Here is a 13562-nt window from a genome sequence, read left to right as displayed (position 1 = left end):
TATAAATGTTTTAGACAGACTTCAATAATGTACTTTAATTTAAAATTTTAAAACATCTTATTTGCAAGTTCGTTTTATTAACTATTCTACCTCATTTAAAATAATACCCTTTCTGTCGTCGACATTAAAATTTCATTAAAATCGCTCACCTCTCAGAACACAATAACTTTGTTTTTATATACAATTAACCATCCCTAGTTTTAAGCGAAATCCATTCGTGATTGCAGAAACTGTCCTAAAAAAGTAAATTAATTTGTTAATATATATATATATATATATATATATATATATATATATATAGTTCTAATAATATATTTGGTTATTGAAATTAATAAAATATATTAACTATATTTTTAGGATACCTGCTAGTCCTGTAAGAATATCCAGAAAGAGGCCTAGAACAGAGCCCTTACAGCTACCTGTACTACATCAATCAAAACTTAGAGCTACAAGAAGTAAACCTCCAGGATGTGCTAGATATACTCCTCAGCCAATATTAAGCCCACAGAGACCTGGAACGGGACTTTACACAAACATTAAGAACAGAAGTAAGTGACGATTAAATTAAAAATCACAGCTCCGCATAATTTCAATAATTCTTGCGTATAATTTGAAATATTCTTTGGTGTTATTTTGTTTTAGACGATGATGGTATGAACTGGAATAGTGATCCCATTCCAGAAAGTGATTCCACCCCTCACGTTAACGTCGGGTCACAATTTCAATGTAAAATACCAAGCTTTTCTTCAGCACCTAATAGAGGAAGCTCTGAATCTACATACGAAGATCTCCTATGGGATCCCGGTATTAGTAACTGCACAGATAGCGAAGGTAAATTGATCATGTATGCAAATTTCAAACTCTCCTCTAATTCTTCCATATCTTCCTACAGTGGATATGTACCTGGATTTTGCTTGCTGTGCTGCTGTGCCAGGCGGGGGAAGGAATAAAGAATATGCAATGCATCTTCTTCATATGTGTGGAGGAAACATACATGTAAGAAAAATTTGTTCCTTTAGGTTTGCTGAGAAAGACACTTTTCATTGGACAAATTCAATTAATGATTCCATCTATTGTTTCTCATTAATTAATAGTTTAGTTCAAATTCAATTCATTTTGAGATACTCATTTATTCATATATCTGGAAATTAAACTCAAAGTTTTTTATCATATTCGTATCTAGAAAGCTCAAATCTATATCTACCATTTCTACCGCATGTTTTCACTTTCAAACATTTTCTGCTACACATCTCTCTCATTATTCTCTTTTGTTTCATAATTAAATAAAATTTTTTTTCTATTTTTGTAGGACGCGATGTTGCGATTGATGCAGCCCTCACCGAATCTTCCTACTGATCATCCTCTCTTAGCATATCAGTATTGCGAAAGTGACAAATGGTCAACGACAGAAACAGACATATTCCACAAGTCACTGCTCAAGTACGATAAGGATTTCCGCAATATTGCTCAAGAGGTAACATCTAATTAATAACAATAAATGTCCTTCACTTTATATCCTTACATAATAATCGTTAATTTCAGATTCGGACGAAAACTATAAAGCAATGTGTGCAATTTTATTATGTTTGGAAAAAAGTGTGCGCTGATGAATACCGACGATTGAAACATCTTAGAGAAAGGAGAAATTATTACTACAAACATACAGAAATGGATATGGATGAGAAGCTATTTGCTGATGTTAAACTTTTAGGGGTACGTATAAAATTAAAAATTATTGTAAGCGTAGATGTACGATACTCATAAATCCTAATAAATATTACCTTGATGGTTACGTTATATGGTAGTTGTTAGAGATGCACCAACTACATTAATATAAATCGTCTATTTATAGGATTTGTTTAGTATAATCCAGCAATTAGTTCAATACGTTGAATATTCCAGCTATGGTAACTCTTTTTATTCCGAATACTATAATCTTTCAATAATATTTCAACTCAAACCCTGCAGGTAATATCCTCGTTATATCAAGTACAATACTCCAAATATTCTTTTATTTTTTTATCAGCCAATTTAGATAAATTTAATACAATGCCATTCAAATTATTTGATGTCGGAAATATTTCATATCATACCATAGTTTATTCTCTGAATACCATTATTTCTGAAAAAATACTAGAATATCCATTTAAATTTGTTCTTTCTTCAGATTGCTGATAGCGGGTGTCCGATGCCCATACCGGATACAAGAAACTTTGTTTGCGAATTCCCAGATTGTTCAGCAGTAAGTAAAGACATAATTTTACATATTTTTATATGCTTTCGAATTATAACACTCACAAGAACACTCAATAAACTAATACTTAGGTACTCAATCGGAAGGAATTGTAGAAATTCAATATTTAATTTATCTTCTCCTATGGGTTACTAATTTTACTGAATAAAATACAGTTTTTAGGAAGCTCAAGAGCAGTTGAAACGTACAGAATTAAAGAAGATTAAATATTTCCACTTATATGTAGTACTGATAGGGGGGTTGATTGTTGAAACGTCAGCTGGATAGGTTTTCATCTGTTTATATTTTGTTTGTTTGACAATTAGTTATTAATCTACAGAACTATTTACATTTGGTATTATATGAACGTATTGTTCATTTTTTGTAACATATTGATTATATATAAATTTAGTTATATATACAATACACAATTTTAATCCCTAATAATTTGATTACTATCACGTGAAAGAAAGTTTCGCTTGTTCCTCATAACATATAACTTGCAGTTAATTGTATCAACAATTTCTTCAAAATGTAGAGGAACATAAAAATTATTTCGTTTGTTGTTATTTCTTACTTGCATTAACTTCATTCTCCGTTCTTTACATTGAATCACAAGAAGTATATTTCTTGGCATTTATTCTTCTCAAACTAGGTATATAATAAGCAAATTATAAATCTCTGACGTATAACCGCGTCAGAATGAGGAATAGGGTGTATCGAATAATAATTACCACTATGCAGAGAATGAATTTTCGTAGTGCTGCACTAGAGAGTACATGTTAAGCTACGTTTACATTTGGCATGTTTACTAGCTGAAATTACTTGGGACACTAAACTTGTCATGTGTAAACCACAAGAAAGTGCACTTGCAACTTGCCATTGCTACAAGTTGACGGATCAGCTAGTTAACTGGTGTAAACGGGTTGATACTAGTTAATTTCTTTTAAAATGAGTGAGTGGAACGAAAATCAATGAAAAATTCATCAATTTATTTTGGATATGACAAATTTAATATTATGTGGAACTATTTTATTGCTTATGTTTTAAAACCGATAGCTAGATAATACTAAAAATACCGACAGTTAGTAAAAACGGGGCTTATAGACAAAACAAAAAGAAAAATAGACACTCTCTATCGAATCTCAAACAAAAACCTTTAAAAACTAAACATTTTCACTAGAATATAAAATATTTTGAATATCACAAACATTTTTAAACCGACATAAACATTTGTAACTATTTTCTCAAAAGTTAAATGAACTTGTTATTGTTATCAAAACAAATAACGTTTTCAATACATTAATATCGTAATCTCTAAAATATATTTTGTGTTTTGTATAATTTAAATTATTTCATTTTGGTCACACATATATTTATCAGTAATTTACTTCAAAACTTATCCATATAAAAGAATAGAAATCTCCGTACTCGCTATTTTCTATATCCAGCTCCATCTCGTCGAGAAAAGATTAAGCGTTTGATAATTCGAGAACACCACTCGTTACTACCCCAATACTTCTAGAGAGTTCGAGAGAACGTCATTTAAAAAATATTCAGCCGTGCAGGTAAATGCGATATTACCTGGATATTACAAGAATACTTAGGGCCCTCGTAACAATAGGACAGGACTGATGAAGTATATTTGATTTTCAGAGTTTCAATTCTCGAGCAGCACTAAATGGTCATATTCGAATACACGGAGGTACTGCGAGAAATTCGCCGACACCCTCTTCAACAACAACAGAAAGGCGAACAGTCTCCGTCACCTCCTCGACGATGTGTCACCCAGATTCGACCGAAGAGTACCCCTGTAAGATATGCGGGAAGTAAGTGTACAACATTCGTCATAAAAAACCGAAGGTAAATGATCGGTGTGTTGCGTCCTCTGCTTACGTGCTAATACTATTTGTTATATTTATTCTTCAAATACACAACATCCAGTGTGCGGAACAAGGTATTTTTTTTATTTATTTGAAAGATTATTTCGTAGTCCGAACTTAATTCACATTTGAATTGACGTAATTACGTTAAAAATGTACTTCTAGAATTTTTGCGAATTTTTCACTTAATTTAAATTGTGCTTTTCTTCTATTTTGACGTATATCTTAACTATATATTCATCTGATCATGCGCTTTTTGGGTCTTCATTGTCGTTTCCAATTTGTTATTATTTCCAGCATTCTATTTTCGTATTCTGCCGAACCATTGCAGTCGTTTCTCTTTCTCGTATTTCCCTTAGTTATCTCACTTCTTTCTCTCTCACTCAATCCAATCTTGCTTTTGATGCCATATCACTTCTTCCATTTTCCCCCATCTTTCTTTTATTGTATTTTTCATTTTACTATTGTAAATTCATACTTATTATGAATTATAAATAGAAACTGTATACCTAACTTAACCTCTTGCGTTGGAAACTTTACAAAAATTTATAATAGTTTAGCAATATTAGGATAACTTAAAGCAGGACTACGAATCAATCTTTCCACATTAGTATTTCCTTGGCGACTTTTGGGGGAATACTCTTTTTTTGTTCAGTTTATTTTTTTATCAATGTAAACGTTATTGTTTATGTGAAGCATGCAACTTCTCTTTATTTAGTGCCAAACTTCTTTCATGTACTGGAGTTTTATAGGGTTTATAAATTAGTACTAGTTCAGCATAGTCTTTAACGTGTCGTTATATGTCTTAGACTTGTTCTCCTACAAAAAAATAGTCACAAAAAAACCACGCGCTGAAAAATTTCGAATCCCATTCATACTTTTAAAAAGTATGCAACAAACTGGTTTTATAAACGTTTTTTACTCCCTTAATTAAATAGTCACAAAAATACCGAAACTTAGCAATTTGATTTGAAATCCAATTCATACTTTCAAAAAGTACTCAGACAACTCGTATTTGGAACGTTGTTTATCCCAGTAATTAAATAATTCGAATACCGTTCTCTGTAACAGGAAAATAATGCAATATGTCGGAATAATATGGGTATCAGATCTTAGTTAATATTTTTTAATCCTCATGACTCTACCATGGAATTCCTAATAAGTATCGTTGTTCCAAATAGTGAAGAAAGATTATTATTGAAGATATGTGAGTTTATAAACCAAAGCTACAAATACTATGTATGTATTTTCAAACTACTTCTCAATCACTAAAATGAAAGGCTAGAATATTTCTTCTTATTTATTATTCCAGTGATAACAGTCCATACAATTGGTAGTAAAAGGAAAAGCTTTTTTGACAATAAATAAATAATAAATACTTTACTCGAAAGAAAATAAATGTTTTCGAGATAACTTCTACTCACAGAAGAATTATCATGAAAATAATACTTATTAGCTGTTTTCGGTTATTTCAAACATTTCTTTTAATAATAATAATAATAATAATAATAATAATAATAATAATAATAATAATATTGCATTGAAAATTGAAATAATTTGAATATAATCAATGTTTTTGAAAAGAAGATAAATGGATTCTAATACATATAACTTTCTCTTCTGATCGTAACAAATTATAAAATATTGGTGTAGTAAAAATGCACGTGGGCAAGTCACAACAAAATAATGCCGGTCGTAATGCTAAAATGAAAACGATGAGAGACATCAATTTTGGTATTAGTCGGCACTAAAATGACTTCACAGCAGAAAACTTATTCTACTTATACCGATAAGCATTGCTTTTTTTATTTTCCAAAAGAAGCTTAGTCCTGCTATTTTTATATTTCCACTTTATTCTTTAATAACAGCAATAAACATGGATTTTATCACATTATCTACTTAGGATGCTCTATTGAATACATGTTTAAAATGCTTTCGAAATATTTATTTCCTGAACATTCAATTTTTATAATCATGGAACACATTTTTGTTATTTCATCTTGTATAAATGTGTTAAATTATACATCACTCTCAACTGTTAATAACTTTCATATTAAGTCTACGATGGACAAAGAAAAGTTTAGGACTTGTGGAGCAAAGTATCCCTTTGAAAAATGGAATAAGCAAGTTTGATACGTCCAATAAATTTTCCAATGTATTATAGTGCTATTATATCAAAAGAATTAACAGAGAAATCTTTTTTTGAATTGTCAACTGCCTAAGTGCGATAGTTTCAATCATTAGATTGTTATGTTCATATTAAATCTAGGTTTAAAGGACTACAGTGTTATTATTTGAACAATGAAATATCGTTATCATTAGAATAAGTTTATGTTACGAATACCGATTATGGGATTTAGAAACACAAACTCCTGTTTCATTCTCAGGCTGCTTATTATTTTATTTTATTTTTTCTCACCCGTACTCTAAACATTTCTATTAAATTGTAACATGCTATTGAAAAGTGGTCCAAATATGTTGTAAAAAAATACATAGTATTTGATTAACAAGGATAATTGTTTGAATAATCAATCTATTTTTATATTTTGTCGGTGAATCATTTTGAATCATAGCTTGGAAACCACACCTTGTTAATAATTCAAATAAACTTGGAGGAAACGCCATATTCATTTTGATATTACGTATTGGTGACTTTAAAATTATTGCTTAGAATATCATTCAAACCTATTTTGTCACTACAACAACAAAAATCTAAACAGCAAAAGCAAATATTAGCAGATTTTCGGAGCTTCGCTACATAATGCAAGCTAGGTTTTGATCAGCATTAAATAATCGTAGCACCAAGCTTATAGATTTATTTTCATTCGGTTGAAATATTGATTTTATTAGTTATACCCGGTAGTTTTATTATATTATCGCTAAATACAAGAGCACATATTTTAACAAACATTTCTGAGGTAGAGAACGTAAATGACAGTCTCGGACGGTCAACATCGTCCGTGCTCATTTCACATAATATTTACATAACTTTTCGTTAGTTTCCGTAATTGTTTTTTTTACAAACTTAAATCGACACTCGAAATTCTTTTTTCTCCATATTTACTTGAAAATGGAAACGGTTCTCTTTATATGAGTTTTATAAATAATTTTGACATGAATAGGAAGCATATGAATCTTATCTACTTAAACAGATTATTTGAATCCAAACTATATGAATCGAATCTACTAAAACATTCGGAATAACAAAAAAATCATACAAGGTGGTTCCCAAGTTAAGAGTATGGTAACTACTAGACAAAAGTTAGTTAAAGCATCATTCCAGTGATTAATATCGGAATGAATCTCTTGACTTTATTTTTATTCAAGGCATAAGCACGAAAAAATCAGGACCACTCTTTTGAAAAAAAAATAATTTTTAAATGTTTCTTATTGACAGAGTGTTCACAAAAATCAAAAGTCGTAGTGCCCATATGAAGTCTCATCGACCCCCTGACGCTGAACCAGTCAAGAGAAAAGAAAAAGATACTCCCAGCTACGAACTTTCCGTGCCAAGCCCGTTTAGTACTTAGTCTTAGCAAAACTAATACTCATTTATAAATAAACAGAAAAATTTAATCAAAAAGCAGTAAAGGGCAATCAAAAATAAAAAATAAGAGTCAGATCGAAGAAGCCACCTCAAATTTTTCGAAAAACAAACGTTTGTTATTCAGAAGTTAGAAAAAAACAGTAGGTAAAAAATTTTAGAGTAGTAGTGTACAAATTACAAACCACATATAACAGAGATTTATATTTAATATTAAAATAGGGGTTGTGTTACGTTACGAAAATAAAGTAACGTTAGTGCCTTTTCGAATGTCGAGTGAGACACTATTCAAAGAGCGTCATTGCTATTCATCATCAACATCACACCATTAGATCTGGTATAAATAAAATAGTGCTCAAAATGCAGGGAATACTCAAAAACTGTTACTTTTTCAAAATGTATAATCACCATATCTAGCGAATACTTTTGAAATTTTATAATTTTCCCAAAAAAAATTACCTAGTATTCTTCAACATAAATTGCAATGGAGTTGAATCTCCAACCCAGATGTTTAATAAATATTCTTATACGTGTTTTACAAATTTAATCTTCATACATCGATGATCACAACGATGAACTCAAATACTACACACTTCATTGTCAATTAAAAAAAATATGTATTATTTTTATTATAATTAAAAAATTAATTACATAAAACAAATAAAAACCATTAAATAGGAAAATGACAAAAGCTTATGTTGCGTATTTTTCACATGATTATAAAGTTGACGAAAAAAACTGTAAAAGAGATATATGAAAAGTAGGTAGGTAATGCGTAATAAATTTGTGACTGAACAAGCAAATGAATATGTAATCTAATAAAATTACTGTGATAACAAAAATATGATACCCTACTCTACATCTAGTTGTTGAAAAATGAGTATTTAACAACAATCTTCTAGTGTATTCTGATAGATAAACACTTCTTTTTCTACATATTTTGCCAGAAACTGAATCTCACTTTCACGTGAAACAAAAATTGATCCAATTTATACCGTTATAATCATGTCAATTAAAAATATATTCTCTAATAGCATATTTTAACAATAGGTCCATGTTTATATCAATCTCTTGAATGAAAAAATGAGAAAAACTCTTTACAAACCTTTTTACAAAAACTACAGTTCAGAGAATTCTAAACTTTTTGAAGAAATAGATTAGTTAACTAAATAAAATGTAGATAAAGATTAAAAGAATTTAGGAAAAATGGCTAAAGAAAACATCTTCATAGAATAAAAAGAGTATCTAATGCTTTTTCTTCATCGAAATATTTTATATATAAAGTATAATCCAAAACAAACAAAAGATGTGTAATTCATCAACACATATATTAAAACTGGCTGGTGGGAGCCACAAGAAACATTATGGAACAGTTGAAACACTTGAACTTGAAATCTTATTTTCTGTAAATTCTTTCTTTTCATAAAATTATATTATATATCATCTAAAAAGTATTATGATTTGTCCATATTTGTCTCATAATAACAATGTAGCACTCAATATGTTTCGTTAGAGGAATTCAGATTAAAGTATAATTTCTATCTAAAGTTTCCAATTCATTGAACTATTAATTATGAGTTAGTGTATGAGCTTGGTTCAGTTTATATGTATTGAATTAGTTTATCGTGAACCTTTCTTAATCACAACAGAGGATCTTAATATTATAGTATACCGGCATTCACACAGTATGCCATTCCTTGTGGCCACTCTTTTATCCGAAACGTTCTAAAACTAGTCTGGAGTGAAAAAAATGATATTCTGATGCCATCAATGGCAGATCTGCCTTTCATTAACTGTTCCTATATTGTTTCTATGCCTATCAGTAGACTATTGAACAAAATATTTGTATAATCGCATCAAAGTCATACATAAAAAGTAGATTAATAATAGATTATGTGAATAATGAACTCGTAATTGTTGGTTATTTATAAACAAACAGAAATGTTATACATATATACTATAACTAAGTAACAGTTTTGAATGTATTCTTATTTAATATCATTTTTGACATGTTTGAGCAATAGATCTGAACTCAAATATTAATCAAATATCAAAAACGGCCATAAATAATATATTGTAATGAAAATACGTATTATATAACGTCAGCGAAACTGCCAACTTGTCTCGATTTTGCTTACAAAAAAATACCTAGTGGATTTGCTCAATATAATGAGTGTTTTATTTTTCCATTAACAATTATTTTAAGTTAGAACTTAGAAGAATTTATCTACTTACTAATATTTACTCTCTAGGAAATGATTATAATTGTCTTTTAGAAATATTGTAAGAAAATTACCTAAATGAATCTGCATGAATGATGATGTGCCACAAAGGAAATTCGAGACAAATCGATAGTTTTAAATTTTTTTAACTCAAAACAGTGCCGAGTGTGCTAAAAGCGCAAGTAGGTACTCTTAACTCTGTGTTGTGATCTTTTTAAAAGTCTATTACTATGAATCTATTATATATATTAAAACTTGATATAATAAAATATTTGTACATGTTATTGTATGTATAATATTAGATATAAATTTTAGAGGTCTGTGGTGAGTTCGAGTTGGTCGAGTTTTTTTCCATTGAAAAATGACAATCCACGTTATTTTATTTATGTGTATGTTACTAATAATCTACAAAATTTCTAGATATAATTTGTGAACTTTAAATAAAAAATATATTATCGTTGCATCTATTAGTATTTAAACATACATCACCGTTTATAATAAATTCAGTATGTTCTTAAATCGTTTTTAATTTTATAGGTCCCAAAAAATGTAATTATAAAATATGTATAAAAAATTTATCGGCATTATTGGAAACTGTGGAATACGTTTTACGCATTACTTTTATTGCCTTATTTCAAAATTTTATACCTCATCGTTAATTGTAGGATGGTTATTTCAGCATAAAAGATACAATTAATTCTAATAATTCAAAGCATATTTTAACAGCTTTTTTGTCTGGAATGTTATGATCCGGAACTACCTTGGCTAGAATTACATTACTAATTTAAGAGGAAAAAAGAGCTTATGGACTAATGGACTACGAGACACTAAATCACGACCTTTGCACACCTGTATTGAATATGTATTTATAGCCTCTTACTTTGAACTTAACTAACTTCCTTAATAGAAAAGGTTGTGATTATCTGTTAAAAACCTTTGAATATAATTATTAAGTATACAATGCACTATCACTAAATCAATAAAAAAGATATTTTCTTATTTAATTATATATTAATTTAATATCAACAATATCCTAGGGAACCACAGGCTTATATTCTTTCTTCTTTGATTAAGATAATCAGCCAAATTTCAAATATAAATGACCTAGATGCAACATACTCTAGAAATTTTATGACAAGTATTACAGATATTGTGTTGTTTGGAAGAATGTTCCAAAATATTCGTTTGAGTTGCTAATTTACGAATAGAATATTTGAAATAAAAAATTTTTCGACATTCTATTGAATTCATACACGATAAGTAAATAATATTTTGTATATTGTTAGTAATGTGAATGTCCCAGCGACATTAAACCTAGGTTAAGTGCTTATCTTAGAAATATCACTGTTAAATGTTTTTGAACAAGCTGTATGTTTTTTCGGGCTCCTTATAAGGTGTTAGAATGTAGGTTAAGTATACTAGGCCACTCTAACTTGCCCCAGACTACCCAGACTGGGCCAGAATTTTGGTAGTCTAAGTATCAGGTGCTCAGATCTATCAATTAATTGTTGTTATATTGAATGTACCTCTTCAGAACTGATGGCCATTTTTCAAAGTTAACGATTATATACATATAAGAAGAAAAACCATCTTCAAATATTCTTATTTTTGTTGTTTCTGAATGCTTTTCTAGTTGTAATGATTTTACTGTTGAATAATAAAGTTATTATTTCTTTTTTGTTTGGGATTATATTATGTTTTTCACTGCCTAACTACTAATTACTGCGGGTAAGTATCGTATAAAAAAGGAAACGATTTTTCTTAGACATCAACATCTCAACTAGAATTTTACCTTTGAAATATACCTATCCTAATACTAATTTACTGCAAACATATTGTTACTAATATTTTCTACCTCACCTGTTTAAATTTATCTAGATTGTTCAGCCTATTATAAAGTATGATTTTGGAATCGAAGAAAAAATGACGCAAACATCTTCTATATGAAGAGAAATATATTATGCTCAATTTGTATTTATAAAAGGACAAATTAATCAAACCAAATCATACCTAGCATACTACATGTAATATTTATAAAAACTTTCAGTACATTCTACAATAGTATGACCGAAAACTAAAAAATTTCGCGAGATTTGTTTTATCTCAACGATCGACTTAGGCCCCTTTCACACCAAACGAATCCGAATCAATCTGGATCACTCCGAATCAAGTTGAATCTGATTCGTCATCTCCACTCTTTCACACCAGCTGAATCAACCTGAATAATTCTTACCTGGAATGTTTAATTATTCGCCAATTTTCCTCCACGTCCATCTCGTATGGTTGTTGATTCAAGACTGACCGGACGAGGAATCTGACAGGTTGAATCAAGTGCGACCTCGAATCCAACCTGATTGAACCAGATTCGTCCGATCTGAAGGCGGGAAAAGAGTCCCTTCACATTTAAACTTCTGATTGATTCGGATTCGTTTGGTGTGAGAAGGCCCTTAGGCCACCTGCACTAGATTTTTTCGTTTCCGTGACTAGCTTCCGCAGACTTTTCACAAATACGAAGACGGTGTGACAGAAGAGTAGCTTTTCAATAAAAAAAGTACTTCACTTCACTAGGTAATAAATCGTAACTCAGTGCTAACAATAGCGGACGAATGAACAGGCGCATTATCGTGATGGATCAAAATCAGCATAATATTGACCAGTTTTTGTTTCTCCTTTTTCTAAACAGTCAAAAAGATTACATATTTGGAATCAAAAAACACAGAGTGGCATGAATTTTATGAATCATTTCTTGACTAGCTACAGTAAATGGTGGTCTCGGATGTTGAACATCATCCGAATTCACTTGGTTAGTTTTAAAAGCAAAACACCACTTAGAAACCATTCCATGGGACGGAACACTTTCCACATAACATTTATGTATATTTTTCCCGCTTTATTCAATTGTTTTTCCACGTAAAAATAATGTTTCATTGATACTCGAAATTTTTTTCTCATAATTAACCAACAACAAAAACAGTTTTCTCCGTATATTTAATATAGCGAAACATGAAACCGCGAACTACTTCAAATTCAAAATAAACAATGATTTAAAACTAATTATAAATCAGATAATAGTAATTAAAACACAATTATCAGTCCTCATTAACACTGTTTTATTGGCATAAAAATATGTTTCGCATTTTTAAAATCATTATTCGAATTCGTTAGACAAAAATTTTTTTGCATTAAAGTTTTTATTATTTGAAGTTAATGAACTTGAAATAATGAAAAATTCTGAGCAAAATTCAAATTTCGCACAATTTTGCTAATTGTTATTCACGAATGTTAGTTACCTATATTTAGCAAAAAAATAAGACACGTAAATTTCTATTCAGTAGATACATATCAAACTAATTTTTTTTTTCAAATCAAAATCAAAAATTATGATTGCATGAATCGGTTATGGAGTAATATGACGTTAAAAAATGACTGTCAGTTGAACTAAGTTTTCATTCATCTCTATTTTGTTATTTGATATGTAACTTGACACTCAATTTCTATTGATGTATTAGATGTTTTATGTGTACCTTATTTATAGTGACAAAAGGATTGTATCAAAAAATGGAATTTTTAATATCAATTTCTCTTTGATGTTAAAAACTGTAATTTTTTGTACATGACGCAATTCACTATATTATGAATGTTATATAGGTATATAACTGATGTATTCAAATCGAAGTATT

General features: G+C 29.5%; 1 protein-coding gene across 7 annotated transcripts in view; it reads left to right on the top strand.

Annotated features, from left to right (window-relative positions):
- Positions 1 to 11558, top strand: part of LOC130898665 (mucin-5AC) — a 282905-nt gene extending 271347 nt beyond the window's left edge. For 6 of the 7 annotated variants that reach the window (XM_057808129.1, XM_057808113.1, XM_057808139.1 and 3 more), the window contains 8 exons: positions 358 to 548; positions 643 to 831; positions 893 to 996; positions 1310 to 1474; positions 1543 to 1713; positions 2168 to 2242; positions 3890 to 4062; positions 7514 to 11558. In XM_057808129.1, the coding sequence (XP_057664112.1) occupies positions 358 to 548; positions 643 to 831; positions 893 to 996; positions 1310 to 1474; positions 1543 to 1713; positions 2168 to 2242; positions 3890 to 4062; positions 7514 to 7646 (1201 nt within the window). In that variant the 3' untranslated portion in view covers positions 7647 to 11558. Of the gene's footprint in view, positions 1 to 357; positions 549 to 642; positions 832 to 892; positions 997 to 1309; positions 1475 to 1542; positions 1714 to 2167; positions 2243 to 3889; positions 4097 to 7513 lie in introns of all 7 variants that reach the window. The other variant, XM_057808163.1, reaches the window with a different exon arrangement.
- Positions 11559 to 13562: the final 2004 nt, after the last annotated feature.

Source organism: Diorhabda carinulata, chromosome 1, assembly GCF_026250575.1.
Source record: "Diorhabda carinulata isolate Delta chromosome 1, icDioCari1.1, whole genome shotgun sequence".
In the NCBI taxonomy this organism is placed as follows: Eukaryota; Metazoa; Arthropoda; class Insecta; order Coleoptera; family Chrysomelidae; genus Diorhabda; species Diorhabda carinulata.
This window is presented reverse-complemented; position numbering and strand designations above follow the sequence as displayed.